We start from the raw sequence: 18,642 nt of genomic DNA on the forward strand, positions 1-18,642 counted from the left end.
TAAAGATGTACAACAAAAGTATAAAAAGCAATAACAAAAGGAGATACAAACAAAAAATATGAAAGAAGATTACAATTCACATATTGTAGAATTACGGAGGGTTTGAATGTAGGAAACGAATGGGCAAAAAATCAATGGTTTTACAGAAAATGTTGACATTCGTAATAATGCGATTTAGGCAGTTAAATTTATTGTAAAGCGTTCAATGTGGATTTGTAAAGAAAAGAATATGTACGAAACCTTAGAATACGAAGAATATTACGTTCCTGAGAACGTTCGACGCATGAAGTACAAATATGTAACAGTCGGAAGAAAATATTGACGGCTATTTTTAAATACGATAAAGTAACATGTGATATTCGTAGTCAAGACAATGGTATTTTCACAATTTGATAAATTAAATAGGATATTTGGAAAAGCTTACCGTCATCGGACGATATTTAAAACCTCGTAAGAATCCTAGTTTCGAAAGTATTATTTTTCCAAATTTCTATTGGTCAATTTAAGGAGAAACTTGGACTTTGGCCAATGAACAAGTGTGAAGGAAAAGATCATTAAAAAAGTTCGATTACGCGAAAGAAGTTGCATCGATTGCACAATTTGTAGGGAAAGAAACTTAATCCTTGTGATTCGGCGCGAACAATCGGTAAGTGGAAAGAAACAGCGGAAAAATATGGGGAAAAAGGAAACGCATGCGCAGAGAAAAGGATACTAACGGAGCGTCTGAGTTAGCAGCGGAAGTTTCCGGGAATGAAACTTCTAGGAGTACAAAGCCTCCGCGAGTCTCTACTCTTCCTCCTCTGTTCCTTTTGACCGGTGAGCTACGGCTATAAAGTCGGTGGCGCACCGTGAACAGATGAGAAGGGAGAAGAATATTTTGTCAGGAGCGGAGATAAACGCGGTAAACAAACGGCGACAGAAAAAGAGGCGCAATCGAGCGCGGTACTAACGCGTCATTGTGAATGGCGCTCCTAGTGACAAAGGTGGCTGCGGGAGACTTTCGATTTCATATCGGATGTAAACTGTGCTGGAAATGGATGTTACAAAGAGTACTTCCGTTCGCTAATTAAGCGTGACTCTTTGTCCATTTTTCCGTTCGGTTTCACTTTGTTGGCTGCTCAACGAAGAAATGCGAGCAGACGCGAAACGAAGAACGACGGCAGCGGCCGGATTCCGGTACGATCGACCGTAAAATTCTGCATAGAGCATCGTGGCGTTCGTTCGCAGAGTGGACTGTTCTCTGCAACACCTGCGGTGCATGATCTTATGCATTGTTGGTGAGTGTGCGTGTCGCGTATGCGTATAGCGATATACCTATGTGCTATGCTTCTAACTACGTTGTCAAAGCGAGGGAGCATCATAGAGATTGCTGTTGTTTCTCACAAGCGCATATGTGAATGTGTATGCATTCGATGTATCTGTACGAATTGCATACCCGAAAACCGCTGTAACTTCGTGATGGAACATGAATCAAGCTCGTGTTAATGCTTTGACACGATGATACGATTGTGCTACCGAAACGTGATCCTACTGTGAATGGAGCTCTTTAAACGAGTTCACTTCTCGGCTCGAGTGATTAAACAGAGCTTGTCGATCGCAAGGAAGCTAGACAAAGCGGAACCTATGGATCTCTTGAGAAATCTTCCTCGACGTTAATGTTATTTCTTAGAAATTCACCGTAACTGGGAGTGCCGCTAAACCACGGTTGAACATGCTCCGAAAGTACTGGACTGAATATCACGTTATACGCGAGAAAAGATTGCTTCTTTATTTTTCAAAAGTAGTATGATGTCTCGAAAGATTCCTTTGAAGGCTCGAGGAAGTTCTCCGCGAACGACATGTGAACTCTTGATTAAGGAGAGCGCGAACGGTGTATCAGTGAAACTGGCATGAAAATGTACCGTGGTGTTAAGTGGCCTCTGTGATATTGCAAACGGTGCTTAACCTAACTTTTCGTCGACGCTTCTACACGGCGTTTTCTTGCGAGTAATGTTCTTTCGATAACGAACTCGTAACCAAGTGAACGCGAATCGCGAAAACTGTCGTTTCTTTTTCTTTCATTTTTTTTGTCTTTTATGCATCGAATGCGATTCTTTCTTACCGCTTTCATATATGTTTTTAACTTAACATAGAACACGAGACTTTATGTGATTGTAGTTTTATAAAACACTGAAAATTTGTCTCGTTTACTTTCGATTTTGATTTAGTCGTTGAACGATACGGGGATTGATATCACAGTATTTACGCGAACGTGTTTTTAACAATATTACGTTCAACGTTTACGTTCAAATCGAAATATACTTTTATTTTCATTTTTTTTTTCCTTCACCTTGATCGTGATTTTCCTACCACTTGCCAGTGTCTGTGTATAACATATTTCTTGATAGTCGTTATAAAGATACGGGTCAAATGTATCATTGTGCATACGTGTGTTGTATTAATTACAATTGGTGACTCGTCACCCGTTTTTTCTTTTTATCATTTTTCTTTAGTGATGGTTTTGGGTAATCGTGTTGTTTGATTATCAATATTTTTTGCTTAAAAGACTAGGTCAAACAATGTGGTAAATGTCTTTCCTTGCCTCGTGTTTCCGAAGCTTCCACGGAAACCTATAATTGTTGGTCGTTGAACAAAAATGCTTACATTGTGTCCGTCTGTGTATTGTGTCGTGCAGTGTGTTTAGATTTTATCGAGTTTCACTTTCACGCAAATTATATATCAATAGTTGCATTAAACTGGTGATGGTCATGGTGATATCAATACTAAATTATAATCGTGTGGCAAACTATTGGAAAAACAAATAAGAACTCAATGAAATGGATAACAGAAGGCACACATGCTCTGGGAATTGATGGGTATATGCTTTTCCTGCAGGAGACCTACAGGCAGCAGGCTAAATAATAAAATCTCAGAGCATATCTCAGCATCAGTAACACCCCTCCATGTTTGTCTGGAGGAACAAAGAGGACCAGAACTGGGCTCTTGTGACGCCTCGGCTCGTAAGCCACAGGTAAATAAAATTATTTTATCGCCAAAATGTAAGATGGAAGTTCAAATAATTGGAAGTTAAATACCTTGTTCTATTCAGGCTAAAAAGTTATTTGAAAAGCAGGAAGCAGAAGAAGGGTGCAGTGAAGAAGAAGTGGAGACTGAATTTTTTCGAATCGAGGCAGAAGATTTGAAACGCAGTCAGCCGAGCATGGCCAACACTATCAGTAATATGAAGATGACTAACCGCATTAAGGGACTAGTAAGCAAACGTCGTAAACGTTTCACGGAAGATGGTTTTGATCTTGATCTCACATGTATCCTTTTTACCGTAATCGTCAATGTCTGTATCTCAGTTTGCACATTTTCTTCTATTCGCCGTATAATTTTTTAATTTACCACTTGGTACTACGATAAAATGTCATCGAGAGATATATATATATATATATATATATATTCCTCAATTGCACGTACTTTATTAATAGATATAAGCGATAACTTAATAGCAATGGGTTTCCCTGCTGAAAAATTAGAAGGAGTATATAGGAATCATATAGACGATGTTGTTAAGTTGTTGGAATTTAGACACAAAGATCACTATAAAATTTATAATCTGTAAGTTTTGACCGATGTATTATACTTACGTGTTACAAATAAAGTAAGGTAATTTCAGAAAATCTTGTTTTTTAGATGTTCAGAAAGGTCTTACGACTTTAAGAAATTTAAGCAAAGGGTTGCTACTTACGCATTCGACGATCACAATCCACCGATGCTGGATCAGATCAAACCATTTTGCGAAGACGTGCACCAATGGCTTTCTCAGCACCAAGAAAACGTAGCCGTGGTTCATTGTAAAGCGGGTAAAGGTCGGACAGGCGTAATGGTTTGTTGTTACCTTCTTCACACAAGACAATTCCCCACTGCCACAGAAGCCCTTAACTTTTATGGAAATAAAAGGACACACGATAGGTAATTGTAACAACCGTATCCAGTAATTGTTACTACGACTATAGATGTTGTTTTTATCGGTGTTATTTCTCCTTTAGGAAAGGGGTAACAATACCTTCCCAAAGGAGGTATGTGGATTATTATGCTACTCTTGTTCAAGAGGGATTAAATTATCAGCCGGTCACGCTGTTATTACGAAAAATACAATTGGATCCAGCACCCATTTTTCACGGAGGTCAAGGATGTAAGAATAATTAAAAGCAGAACGCGCGTTAACCGAATTGGATGCAAGATACAATTACATTCGATTTGTTTATTTTAGATTTGCATTGTGTAATATCTGAATCCAAAAAGAGGGTATTTAGTTCAGATATAGTAGAAGTACGAAAAGGAATGAACACTGTCTGCATCCCTTTAAATCATAGCATCGCGTTAACAGGAGATATACGAGTGGATTTCATAAATAGACCAAAAATGAAGCTGAAGGTATTTATCTTTATACGAGAATAAAATATTGTAATACAATAACTAAGATCGATTTCTTTGCTCTACGCATAGGAGAAATTGTTTCATTTTTGGTTCAATACATTCTTTGTGCGAGACTACTTAACGCCAGAATACGATAACGGGGAGTTACCAGTCGAACGTTCAACGAGGGCATTGAGTTGCGATGGTACAACTATGGAATTACCAATGGTCGTGTCACACATGAAGCCCAGAGCAGGATCGCTGGCTAGTCTCGGATCTTTGCCACCTACTTTCGTTTTAAGTATAGATAAATGGGGCTTGGATGACGCGCACAAAGATAAACATCACAAATCGTACAGTGCAGATTTTAAAGTGAGTAAATTCTCTCGTTCCTCGGAAAGAGCAACAAGTGTATCTTAAAAATGAATAGGAATGACTTTTCAATAAAGAAAGACCCGTCGTTCAAGTTACAACAAACGTTTTATTCGAGTCCGCTCCGTCGAATGTTGCAGGTTAGCTTATTTATGCATCGAATGGGTGGTAGTATATCGCAAACTGTGCCAGCGACAACAAACAGAACGGGTGAGGGTATACAAATAGGAATGGGGGGACAAGAAACTCCCAGTGAATCCAGTGAAGCGGATAGCAGCGAATGCGACACAACCGGAGATACAACCGGAGATGAAGATGGGGAATCTGGTGAGTCCTCTGCATCTCTGGTGGTGAATCACCATCCCCTTACACATAGCAGTAGCCGTACACACGTTAGTACCCACCAAAGAGCTAGTCTCAGAGAAACTGCAAAGGGTTTACTCTCGCGAGGGGATAAAAGTAGAAGTAGTCATCGACAAAGCACTAGTAATGTGAAATGTTCTTCGGCACTCGTACGTTCAGCCACGTTAGATACATAGTATATTTACCTTTGTACTTAAAAAGCTGAGTTCTCTGAACTGGCATTCAAGCTTTACAGATTTATGTAAAAAGAAAACACTCCGTATTATTTAGCTTTTCTTTGTTATGCCAGCATGAAAAACTACAAAGCATTCGGTCAGTTCAAATGCATTGATTTTATTTTTATCATTTGTTATCGAATAACGTTATACGTGTGTATCGTAAAGTTGAACGATGAATTTTGAAAAATACGATCTTTTAAAGAAATTACTATAGCGTCAACGTTATGAGTATATCGAGAAGTTAATTGAAAAATATATCGAAGAATGAATTTTCAAGAAATCGGTATACACAATTTGATCATACTTCGTTTCTATACTTTCGATGAGGTAATATCGTCGTTCGTCGAGTGAGTTTCTAAAAATTGTATTATAATGTCTGTTTAGCAGAAGATTTTTACATTAACGAGCCATGTATTAAACATGGCCATTGAATGTTCCGAATGAAAAATAATCGTAATGTAAGATGTTAAATGTTTCTTTGGTATCTAAAGTAATTTATTCTTTTCAAAATATTAAGGTATTCGAGTACTCGACTGGTTATGATTTTAAACGGAAATTATTCGGTATTTATTAGCAATTATCGAGAAACGTACCTATACTTTGACCCTTGTTTACGTTCTATCTATTTTTTATTCAACTTTCCAAGTATTTTGCTTTGTTGACTGTTAATTATTATTGCCCGGAGTAGTTGAATTTAATATTAGATGAGAAAATTCGTAGCGTCAAAATCAAGGTATACCGTTATTAGCGTTAACGCAATTCTATAATAAATAATAACGTACTATGTACGGAACTAGTATTTGTTTTGAAATTATACGACAAAGCCAATTTGTAGAAAGAATTGACCAACGTAACGAATACGGGGACAAGTGACGCGATAATTTGTACTCGTATCGATTTTACCGTTTGTGCTTGTGTTCTTCGTAGAATTGTGAAAAGAGGTGATACAGACGAGTTAAGTATGTCCCGATTGCCTTACTCTTTGTGATCGTTAAACTCTTTTGAAGTGGCAAAGCCAATTCGCGTAGATTTGTGTGCGAACGAACGGTTGTGGTCGAAGCTTGTAAGATAACGTTTACGTGTACAGAAAATTTCATTCTTTCGATTTTGTAACGGAAATATGTTAAATACGAACAGGCTGTGCAATTTTCTAAACTTTTATTCCTTGATGTCCGGTAAATACGATTTTCACATCGACGTCAAGGTACATTTAATTTCAAATAGATAATCGTACGCTGTAGAATAAATTATCGCGACTAAAGGTAACATCCATGCGTGTAAATTCGGACAGTATCTAGATCGAGTTATTACGTTAAGTTACGAAAATTAAAGTTTTCTCGTTGTACCGACACCGCGTGATTTCAGAATCGTCAATTATTCGTTTTCGTTCTGTTTCTTGTTTACGAAAGTAATTCCTGGTACGAACGCAAACTAGCATAAAATTTCCATCGAGTATACACGGTGATACATGTCGAACGATACCGTAAAATTCCGTTTTAAAGAAGCGGTCTTAAAACTGACATTTTGCGGGTGTTCGCTCGTCTTATGTAACCGTTCAAACTTTGTTCGTCGTTGGAATAATGTACGCGCCCCGCGAATTTTTTTATTTATCCGTCTATCTTTTCTATTCGGATATCGCGACTCGTGATTATTATTATATTTCGAGACTTCTTTTCACGGTAACTGTACGAAACTAAAACTACCGAGGCATCGATCGAGAAGAAGAAAACAGAATCTATACGAATATATTTAAAGCTATTGGTATTTTTGTCGGTTGTATCGCTTCTAAAGCGAACGATTAGCAATCTTAACTTTGTCGTACGTACGTACGCGAACATTGTTACACCGCGAATACGTATACGGCTAAGTAACCGCAATCTACCGATAAGTAAATTAGAGTTCAAGGTCGTTATTGTTTAAAATACGATCAATGTTTTCTCACGAAGAGAGATACTATAATGTTTTCATTTTCTTTCGTAGAGTATCGTTTCTGCTTTGTTTTTGAATTTTTATTCGCATCGAAGGTACAACGATTACGCGTTAACGCGTCTCGTCGAGGATAAAGATTAATCTCCGGTTTTCTTTTTTTTTTCTTTTTCTTTCTTTCCTTCTTTCCTTCTTTCTTTTTCTTTTTCGACGATAGACTAATTTTTAATAACGACGACAACATTCTCTTTTCCTTTTCTTCTTCGAGAGTTTCATAGAACACGACCAGAAATTACTTTATACTCGCGAAGAACTGAAATTTATCCTATTCGGATAATCTGTGTTCGTTTGAACGTGTGATAATTCGAAATTTTACGAGAATAAAACGAAAGAGGATCACGAATGTTTCGATAGAAATCGTGTGATTATTGTTACTGTTGTAATTTTGTTAGCGAGAAAGGCGTGGCAGAGTTATAAAGTTCCAAACGATAAAGAATTTTTATTACGATCGATTAGTGCATATATCTCTGAAGCCTTTGATACAGTGTTACAATTTCGTACGTAATAAATTTGTAAATACGTAGTAAATATTGAAGTAATTGGGCAATTTTCGAAAACACAGGGGCTAGATGTTCAGATACTCGTTGAAAGTTGTATCGTTTATCGATAGTTTCCTCCTGGATCTTCTACCGTCTTAGATCGTAGTACTTGAATATGTGTAATAGTTCTCTTGAGTTTAACGTATAGTGCATGAGTACGGAAACTTTATAGGAGCCTGACAATTGTCTTGGTTAACGGTAAAGATATTTTGGACTCGATCTTCCCTTTCGTTGTACTATTAGGAATACCGAACGAATATCAATGCCCCTACACGTTTTAATTTTACTCTGATTTTCGTATCGTTGCATGTTAATAGTTGATAATCGTAGTTTTCAGATTTTTGTAATGTCTGAAATATGTGAAATTGATACACAGCATCTCTATTATGTATTGTGTAACGATTATTTTGTGATACTATTATACTTATGATTATTAATTGTATCGTTGTTATATCCTTATTCTTATTAATTATTATTATTACAATTATTATTAATTATTATTACTATCATTATTATTATTACTATTACTATTGTCGCTAATAAAGTGTTAGCGGTTTTTAAACGTAGTCTTATGTTATAAATATATTCCTGTAACAAAATACTTTAAGGACGATATTACACGCCACACGCACGCGTGCCCGCGCGCCCACACCCACGCTCACCCACCCACCCACACGCGCACACACACAAACACACACACAGAGACGACTTATGCATTACAACGGTAAAATTGCACATTCGCAGTATCTTCTACTTACATCTTCCGATTCTCTGTAAAACGTAAACTTCACTTTCCGAATCCCATTGTTGAAGATTTTTGTTTTCTTTTTTTGGTACTCACCCGCCGGTTCCCTGCCCCTGCCACACAGCCCACCTCGTTTGCATTTACGAAATTTTTCTTCCTTTTACCGCTGGCTTCTTGGCAACGAGACTCGCACATACTTTGTAACACTTTCTTAGACGTAGTTCCCGATTTACGGTGACGGAGAGCATGGCCGACCGCGAAGCGTTTCGATCTCGATATTCGTCGAAATTCTCTACGCAATCGAAAGCTGCGCATCCCAAACCGATAACTCGGACCGGTTATCGTTTGGTATACGCGTCGGTGGTCGTACCGTAGACAACGTTTCGATCGAATCGATCGCTCGAACGCAACGCGCTCGTTCCTCTCGTTGAGATCACACGAGATCATTTTGTACGCTTTATACTCGCTTCGTAGAAGCTGCCACCACGCACGAGCATTTTCTTCCTCGGTTCACAGGACCGTTTACTCAGCTTCGGGTATCCTTCGTTCTTCTCGATGTCTCGAGGAATGCATTTACTTCGATGTTGTTTAATCGGTGCATCGGCTTTCTTGGTTTCTTTTCCCCTTTCCGCATGCACGAGTGTGTAACATCCTCGTTGAACGTTCTCGCGAACTTTTCACGGTGGGGGTACGAGTGTTCGAGCAGAGTCCCTTTTGTCGCGTTTGCCACCACCGATGTCATTATCGGTGCGACGATTTCATACCGAACCAGTTGCGAGAAAGAAAAGAAACGAAAAAGAGCGACAGAGAATCGAACGATCGTTTACTAGATATTTGCATGAAAACGAGTAGCAAGAAGATACGAGGAAGAGAAAAAAACAAAAAAAAAAAAAACAAAACTTCACTTTGCTCTCCATCGCACCGTGCCTAGATATGTAGTAATCGAGCTATGAACAAGCATATTGCGATAACTGACCAATTGTGTCTGTGTGTCTGTTCACCCCTAGTGGACATGGACCAGCGTGTCGGCCGGTACCGCCTTCTCTCGAACGGAGGAACGATAGACGTTTTGTGAGTTCATCGTCGATCATCCTGGTACACCTTTACGACTACGGTGTCGTCGTCCGCGCGTCGATACGCGGACGTTGAAAACTCGACCGTATCGTCTTTATCGTTGAATCGTTCGAACGAACCTCGTGTCCGTTCAACGATACACAGAACGTTGTTGATTGGCGTGTAACGGGCCCGACGAGGTCGAAGAAACGATGTCCCGTAATCAACGAAAGTAGAATTATAACCAGAACACCGTTTGCACCCCGACTCGACGAATTGTCTCCAAGTTCGGCATTCCTTTTTCCGAAAGATATCTATTTATATACATATATGTATATATATATATGTATGTATGTATGTATGTATGTATATATACACATGTGTGTGTACTCGGCAGAGTAAGTGCAGCGAGGTCGTGAAAAACTATCGCGAGCATAGACGAGCAACGTGTCCTGAAAAACACATTGTGGAGCGTTCGATCAACGTCCCGAGCGTGTCCCGAGAAACTCGCTGTATTTGTTCGGTCGACCGTACGTCGTTTACGTCTTGTACCGCTTCCGTTTCAACCGGAACCCTTCCTCGAGACCATTCTCTTTCGTAGCTACTATACGCGTTTCTCTTCGATAGGTTTCTCTTCTGGTCCCCTCTACTCTGTCGAACGGCTCTCTTCTTCTCCTCCCTTGGTCTTTTTTTTCACCTCGATCCCATCGCGGGCAAATTTTGCTCCGCCGCGCTATACGTACCGATATTGGTTTCGCAGCATGCCAAAATGAGTTTATTTGCGAGGCGACGATCACCCGGACGACTTTATCACGGTGGCCCTTTACGGTTGAAAATCGTTCGTTGCTCGATTTTCGAATTTCTTCGATAGACCTCGTAAGGGCGTTTTTGGACCTTACCGAATTGGACCGCCGGCCGAAAGAATCGTCGTTCGATCGGAGGTCGTCCGGGTACGGGCGCTACTTTAGAGTTTTATTAGAATTTATGTATATATACACACACGCGCGTACGAATATAAATATAAATGGAAGCTTTTCGAGAGCGTACCGACCTTTTTTATACTCATGACCGCGGCGAGCTTGCGAATTCTCCCGAAGGGAAAACGTTTGCGTCGAACGAGTGGAATCCGATTCGATGAAACAAACGCGCCCTCGTTCCGTTCGCCTGTTTTCGGGCGTGCATCGACGCTCGTTGGAACAGGGAACACCGACGGTGGATCGAAATTGCCAAAGAGAAATTTCAAGCTCGTCGTTTTAACGATACGTGTAAACACGCTCTATGTAACGCTTGTCCTATATTTTGCCGATGGATCGAAAGCGATCGATGCCGCCAATTCCCGCGACGTTCAAAGTTTCGTCGAGTTCCGCGCGTGCGCAAATACGGGAAGTTTAACCGGTGTCTCGACGATCGATTGCGTTCGACTATAGGGTGACGAAAAAAAGGAAAAAAAAAAAAGAACTATGTTTATATAGATTATCGATCCAGATGGAAATAACGCTGTGTAAAAAGAAGCAAGACTATTTTCGTAACGTTGATAAATTGTAAGTCAATAACGACGACGACGAGGACGACGACGACGACGACGACGACGACGACGACAACAAGAACAACAACAACAATATTAATATTAATGATAATAGTAACGATTACGATAGCGATAACGATATTGGTAATGATAACGACAATGGTAAACATCTAGGAAGTAAGAACGCGGAGTTTCGCCACTTTTCGTTCGAGATCGGCGCCACGTTCATCGTACTTTTGCGTTAAATTTGCTTCCTCCGTAAACGAAAGAAAAAGAAGAAAAAAATGAAAAAACGGTCGAATGGATCGTAACTGATTCACACCGCTGTAAATACATACGTATGTACATTTAGAGGAACGGATCGACTCGGCAGGACTCTCGCACCTTTTTTCTTCTCGTTTTTCGACGATCGTGCTCCTCGGGATCGCGGTATTAGACTCGTTTTGCTCGTTGTCATCGCAAAGAGGAAGCGCGCCCATCCTATCGAGTCTCGGGCGTAGATCTTCCTTTCGCGTACTCGCGATGACTCGCGATTTCTTCGATAACCGGAGACTCGGCTTCGTACGAACCGTGAAGAGTTTCGCGATCGCCGCAAACGTTGTGCTCCCTGTTCGCGGGCGAACAATCGACGCGCTCGTAAATACGTACAAAGAAAACCGTGCGCGCCTCGTCGAGCGTTCTCGGGTGAACATCGAGTCTCGTTGATTCGTAAAGGTCGTCCGGTGTATATACGAAAGAGTTTCGTGAGCGACGAAGAAGAATCGTTTCCGACGCCGTCCTTTCCGACGTACCGTGCGTACTTTTCTTGTACGTCGCGACACGATAGCCCCGTAATTCGTTCGCGTTTCTTCTTCTCTTCGCGATCGTTGCTCTCTCCACTCTCTCTCCCAATCTTTCTTTTTTTTTCGCACCCACTCTTTGTCTTCGACAACACGAACGTCTGGCGATCTCCGAGCGAAAGAAACGTGGAACGAAATGCAACGAGCGTGCGATGTTCCTAGAGATATAGCGGAAACGAGACTACGAAATGGAAAGAAAAGAATAGAAAGAAAAAAAAGGAAAGAAAAGAGTGCCGAGCCGAGCCGAGCCGATCGAGACCGAAAGACGCGCGCAATACTCGTGTCCGCGAGGAAAGTTACCGCGACGAACGCGACGTATCGCCGAGCGTGCGAGCAACGGCGCTCGATCCGTCGATCGAGAAGTCAAGCGAGACGTCTCGACGGAGATAAAAACGGTAACGAGGAGGAGACCGTTCATTTTATTCGCGGCGATAGGAAACAAACGACACGAGGAAACGAAATAATTGGCGGCCACCTCGGGAGAACGCTCGCGGGGACCGGCTCGATTATATCCGCGAACGTTGTACAGTAACCGAGACATCATTCCTTCGCGAGTACGTTTGTAGTTAGAGTAAGTTCGACTAAGGAATAAGGCGAAAGCTTATTTTTTGTAACGAGAGTGTACCCCGATTACCCTCGCCGGAGACGCGCGGTGATCGATCGCGATCGCGTCGTTCGCGTCTTCTCGATCGACGGGCGTCGATCGTTTTGCGTGTGAATCGTAGTTTGTATTCGCGAAGGCGGAACGCGCGCATCGAGCACGTGGCGCGGCGTGGCGCGGCGCGGCGCGGCGCGACGCGACGCGTTTCGTCGTCTCGCGTTAGCCAGATTTTCGTCGATATCCCGCTCTATCGAAATATCGTTGGGCAACGATATTTGCTCCGACGATAATTACTCGAATCGCCGGGAGATATTTTAAGCACTATTTTGTTACATAGTACGGCTAGAAAGGACGCGAAACGATTTGGTAGCGCACCGCGAGGACCGACCTCGACGTTTTCTCGAGCAAAACGATCATCGTCGAGCTGCGGTCGATCGTCGTTGCGCAACGACCTATCGGCGATAATCGCTTCGATCGCCGCGGAGAGACCGTGGGTGCTATTTCGTCGCACGATGCGAAACAACGTATCGGCGCGCACCGGCGAGGGACGAGAAACACCGATCGGAGCAATTATCGCGAGACGTCGTTCCGCGACGATAATTGGACGGAACGGCATCGAGGAGCAATAAAATTTCGACGAAACGACGAACGAAGCGGATACCACCGCGTTCTCGACGCGTATAATACTGAGTAAGCGTGCTCCTGCGCTTCGATGCGCGCGGCCAGCCTTACGACCGCGAAGCGCGCGAAAAGCGACACCGTTCTCGCGTTCACGTTTACTTAAACGGTTGCGTTCGTTTTGCGCGCGCGTCCACCCGGTCGCGCAGGTTCGATAAGGTAGCGCGTTCATTTTCCCGCCCGATTTCCGACTCCCCGAGCGGATCGTTCGCGTGTAGATCGCTGGTGATCCAGCCGGATCGACTCGCGTAGGCGGCGCGAGCCGAGGAAGCCTGGACGAGTTCCCGATCGGCGAGAGCGCGATCGAGTGAAAGAAAAATGAAAAAAGAAAAAGAAAAAGAAAAAAAGAAGCGCGCGCTCGATCGGGTGTCGTCGTCGTTCGCTCGGGCGACTTTTCGTAACGTACCTCACCGCTCGCAGACGTAACGTACTATCGTAAGATTTATAGATTTAAGTAGAAGTAGTCGACGGTACGATAACAAAAAAAAGTACGTTAGTGCGCAGATTTACGCAAGGATGTCGTCGAATAGTGTGTCGAGAGAGGAACGCATTTCCACAGTTCGAATACAGATATTCCGATAACGCGCGTGTATCGCTGTTCCTGCGTTCGATTTTCCTTTTTGTCGTCGAAACGAGGTATACAATTGAGACAACGAGAGAGAAAACGAGGGGGAAAACAAATTGGGCAGGGTGGCCGGGTGGGTGGGAGAGGGAGTTTGGGTGTTCGGGGGTGGAAACAGCGAGAAGAGTCGCGCGATCAGCGTCGGCGCGAGCCGAGTCGGTATTTACTACCCCCGAACGGATTAGTAAATTTACCTCGCTCGGACTATTTTTTATCAAATCGCATCTATGGATCACCGAATTAGCGTCAATTCACTAGCGATCGTTCGGATACCTCATTTTTTTACCCAGGCTAAAACGTAAACAAAAGGTAAACTTACTAAATACGTTTTTTACCCACCGACCCGAACCAACGATATGGCGTACATACGATGCGCGATATTGTGTTACTTCGCGTGACGCGTACACGCTTCTCGAACATATTTTTTCTCGTAACGGAGCTCACGAATACCGTTTTATAAGTGACACACCTCTTAAGATTAACTTTTATATGATTCATGCGGAATGTTCAAAAATATAAATAAGATGCATTATTTTCTCTGTGATATATTGTATGCGAGCAAACTGTCCAAGTTTATTCCCCTCCAACTTACCGGGTTTTTCCTCTTTCGAACGATCGAGCAAAATCGAAGAACGCGAATCCGAACGCGGACCTAACGACCGCGCTTTCGTTCGTTATCGCCCCGTTTGTTTCGTTCGTCGGTGTTCGGTCGCGACGACGACGAGTCGAACTCTTTGCCACCGTCGACGTTCGGGCCTCTCCTTCCCCGCGAATCGCGTTAGGCGATCGAGGAAACATGGAAATCGGTGGGTGCCGTACGACGTGGAATTTTTAACTTCTCTCGGCTCTTTCCATCGACGCGCGACCGCGTTTTTTTTTCCCGTTTGCGTTCCCTTCCAATTCTATATTGAGCGTGAAATTTTCACGAGACTGACGCTGACTCTGCTTACAGGGGAGTCGACGTATTTGTGACTTTGCGAACTAGACTGATCCGGCGGGGACCGATCCGAGCTAAGCTCCTCTCAGAAACGGTCCACCTGACTGCAACGCACCGATCTCGTTACGAGCGAATCGATCGATCGATTACCAACGAATTCTGCCTGCGTCTCTGCCAGTCCAACGCTACGCGGAGATATATGTATACGTATTTCTTTTCTTTTTTTTTTATTTATTTATATATACGTATATCTCCCCGTATCTTCTCTTAACAGCCGATAGAATCTTTAATGCCTTTTGCGTTTCGTTTTTTTTTCTTTTTTTTTTTTTGTTTCTTCTCGTTAATTGTTCGTTGTACCGTTTGTAAGAAGCCTCGCCTCGTTGACGCGGCACGTTATCTTCGATGATCGTTTCCCGGCCGAATTGCCGCGGAGAAACCACCGGTACGAGCGAAGAGAAGAAAGAGACGCGCGGTTTTTCACGACGACTTGATCGAACCACCGTTTACGCTTTTGACGATCAATGTACCATACATTGTTGATTAGTTTTAACTCGCCGAGACTCGATACACGTGATTTACGTGTCGTTTCGTTTTTATACCTACCGTAAACAATCGTCGCGTTCGACGAAACGATTCATCTACGATCCTACCGACCGTACGATATTTTTATTCGCACCGATCAATGCTTAACGTTACCTGTAGACTCGTTGAACATTTATTTTCCTCTTTTTTTTATACATAAAACGAATATGTATATCGGAACGATGTTTTTTTAAAATCTCAGCGAACGATTTCCACGGTTTTCTTCTTAGTTCGGCACTCGGCGAATCGATGCGAGAAAACGAATTCTCGTCCGGCTAAGAATATTAAACGAAGCGACAGCGATCGCGTTTACGTTACCATTAGTTGTTGCTCGATACAATCCCGCGAAAGTTTGTTACGACAATTTTGCGATATTCATTGTCATCGAGCGCGATCGATTTCTTCGCCACGAACCGCGGCAAGTTCTAGATCCGACAGCAACGAGGAAGATAAGATCCAATTATCGAGCATATTCTACATTACCGGAAGCTTTACTGGGACCAATAAATTTGTTTGTAAGTTTTCGCGTGTCATCGGATACAAATTGTAAATGTAGTTAATTATTAAGACCTATTTACGGAAATTTCAATTTTCTCAACGTACAAAGTACAAAGTAACACGACCGGATCTCAAGCGTTTCGAAGTAATTGCGTTTGCTTTTTAAGAAATTGCGTATACTTAAGATGTTTTTGTATAATCGTTGTTAAGCAATTAGTTAGGGAAAGTTTTGGAACTGTTCGACGAATCGTGTCGTTCTTCCTTCGATCTCTTCGACGCGTCGAATTACATCGGGAAGGCGATCGAAGCGCAACGCGCATCGGGTTGCACGCACACACGCTGTCTCAAAGATTTTTCGATTCGATCGATTTTATTTCAAACACGTTCGCACGGTTTGCGTTACAAAATCTTACAGACACAAGTCGTACGAAATTCGTCGCGGATGCGACTCAACATATGTACATACAAGATTGTAAATTTTTATAAATTTTACGATACGAGTACAGAAACACGATCGAATTGGATTTCTTTTCTTTTTTTTTCTTCTTCGTTTTATACACATTAGACGCAACGATCGCGGGTATTCGACACGAAAAGGATCGATCGAGTGTTGTACCTAGCTTACTTTCAAAGCCGCTTGCTTCAATGTCGTAACTATTTATACGAGATCGATGCGCCTCGATCGTAAATGAAATTATAAACGAGATAATAATTTGGAGTACTCGGTAGCGCGGTATCCTCGAAACGAGGTACACAATTACAATCTGTAAAGTAAGAAATATCGTACAATACAAGAGAAGTACAAGTTCTTTCTACGATGCAATCGCAGCGGGACAGATTTTCTTTTCACCTTTGTCGTTCTCCCAAACTCGCGTTTCACGCGATTCGAGAGGCACAGTGGACATCTTCCGTTTTACCTTCCTCTGCCGCGTCCCCGATTGAACCCTCCCCTACCTCGACCGGCAACCTTTCCCTTGGGCGGCGGAGACTTTGGTCTGAGCGCCTCGATGCGCTCGGTACATCCGGTGGTGATTTGACCGTTCGCGAAATAGCTGGTGTACAGGTCCGCGTTGAAGTTCGTGTTGGTCAGTTCGGGTCCTACGGTGAGCCAGCCCGGTCGAATGGTGCTGTCGCGACCGAACAAGTGCAACCTGTGGAAGAAGAAACGACAAGAAAACGTAAATCCGTATTCGTTTCCGCGTTTCCTTACTCGTAGGTAGCTTCCGTTGGTTCGTTTCTCACCGTCGTCTGCCGAGACAGAAATGTTCGATTATGTGAAATATTTCCACGGGTTTCTCGATAGAACCGTACTCCGGCTCCTCCGATATGATCAGATCGATGTCCACGTTCGCGTGGATAAAGTCACCGTCCGTGGACCGTCTCACGGTCCCCTTGATTCCCATCAAGCAATGTTCCTTGGTCCTCTGAAGGACCGCTTTGCTGTCCAAATTCTTACTGTGCCCGGGATTGTTGATGTTGGTGCGAATCCAACAGATGTCCTCGCATCGTCTAAAGCCCCATTTGCGCAAACAGAAACGTCCCATGTCCAATCCATCGCTGCTGCCGCACCATAGAAACACGAAGCTTCTGTTCGCCGCCACTTCGCCGATGTCCAGTTCCATGATCTGCGACAGACGAATTTGATCGTTCGCGTCGCGCAACCGATCGACCGGGCCCGGTTCTTACCCACTCACCTGATCCCAATTCCAAAGCTGAACGTTCGTAGCGCCGCACGTGCGTTGATACTCCTCCAACGGTGGTTCGATGAGTATCACGTCGAATTTGCAATTGAGTTCTTTTATGTTGTACGCGAGCAGGTCCGTTTTTAAATACATGGGCGGGGTAGCGGTTTCCGCTATTAAGTCGTCCTTCAGCTTGATCAGCTCTCGCAGTTTCGGGTATTCTTCGAATCTGTCGGCCAGGCCCACGTCTCTGATAAAATTTTGCGGCCGTTGGCCCGTGTCGATGAAGTGCTGGCAGTAATCGTTGTGAGGATTCGACGATTGCGTTCCCTTGGGAAATCGAACGCGATTACATTTTCACGAGCGTCGATAACCGTTTCTACGGGAGCGTCTTGGCGTACCTTTAAAAACGTCGAGGAGTCCTTGTAAACGATCTCGTCGGCCGTGGTCGCGTCGCTCTTCGAGTCCTTCAAGCCGTTCTCCGATTTTTCGGAAATCGATTTGATCCTCTTCTTCTGCGCGTCGTCGATATCCGTACCCAAGATTTGTCGCAACTCGTCCACGCTCGAAACGCCCAGCTACGAGGAGAATTCATTTTGATCCGAGGAACGTCGCGCGAGATCCTAACCTCAAACACGCGATGCGAGAGAGAATGTTTCCTCACCGTTTGCGCCAGGAGCTTCTTGCGTTTTTGCGAACGTTCGCGGAGCGTCCGTAGCATTTTTCGTCGATCGGTCGGAAACTGCTCGAAACGTCCAACCCGTCGCTCGTTCGTCGTTCGTTCCTGGCCGCGCGCGTACCGCGACCGTCTCGGGCGAACGCGCGATTACGCGCCTACGAGGAGAGGATCTCGTGGTTCGTCATCGTCGAGTTGGTCGCGCGAGTTCCGAGACTCGGAATGCCGTGTCCGAGCTCGGTGAACGGATGCTGCCGAATACGATTTTTCCCAACGAAAACAACATACGCGCCGACGTGCCACTGTCCGATCGAGCGACCTC

The 18,642-nt window shown here is 43.3% G+C and overlaps 2 protein-coding genes across 6 annotated transcripts; one reads left to right on the forward strand and one right to left on the reverse strand.

The window, feature by feature from the left end:
• Window positions 1–559: 559 nt before the first annotated feature.
• Window positions 560–14,477, forward strand: Pten (phosphatase and tensin-like protein). Of its 5 annotated transcripts, none has more exons than XM_076305010.1 (9): window positions 561–3,010; window positions 3,089–3,305; window positions 3,474–3,603; window positions 3,679–3,957; window positions 4,035–4,180; window positions 4,259–4,422; window positions 4,495–4,776; window positions 4,917–5,103; window positions 9,635–14,477. In XM_076305010.1, the coding sequence occupies exons 1-9, from the start codon at window positions 2,837–2,839 to the stop codon at window positions 9,700–9,702; spliced, it is 1,647 nt and encodes a 548-aa protein (XP_076161125.1). In that variant the 5' UTR covers window positions 561–2,836; the 3' UTR covers window positions 9,703–14,477. The 5 variants fall into 5 exon arrangements, with proteins under 5 accessions (XP_076161124.1, XP_076161125.1, XP_076161126.1 ...); XM_076305011.1 differs by lacking the exon at window positions 9,635–14,477 and having other exon boundaries at window positions 561–1,986; window positions 2,875–3,010; window positions 4,917–8,448; XM_076305012.1 differs by lacking the exon at window positions 9,635–14,477 and having other exon boundaries at window positions 561–1,936; window positions 2,875–3,010; window positions 4,917–8,448.
• A 1,671-nt stretch (window positions 14,478–16,148) lies between these two features.
• Mettl14 (methyltransferase like 14) lies at window positions 16,149–18,616 on the reverse strand. Its single transcript, XM_076305017.1, has 5 exons — window positions 18,309–18,616; window positions 18,046–18,222; window positions 17,657–17,974; window positions 17,205–17,587; window positions 16,149–17,113 (listed from the first exon to the last, which is right to left on the reverse strand). Exons 1-5 carry the CDS (start codon window positions 18,363–18,365, stop codon window positions 16,876–16,878), a joined length of 1,173 nt encoding a protein of 390 aa, XP_076161132.1. The 5' UTR covers window positions 18,366–18,616; the 3' UTR covers window positions 16,149–16,875.
• Between the last annotated feature and the right edge of the window lie 26 nt (window positions 18,617–18,642).

This window comes from Ptiloglossa arizonensis, chromosome 2 (genome assembly GCF_051014685.1).
Source record: "Ptiloglossa arizonensis isolate GNS036 chromosome 2, iyPtiAriz1_principal, whole genome shotgun sequence".
NCBI classification, from domain to species: Eukaryota; Metazoa; Arthropoda; class Insecta; order Hymenoptera; family Colletidae; genus Ptiloglossa; species Ptiloglossa arizonensis.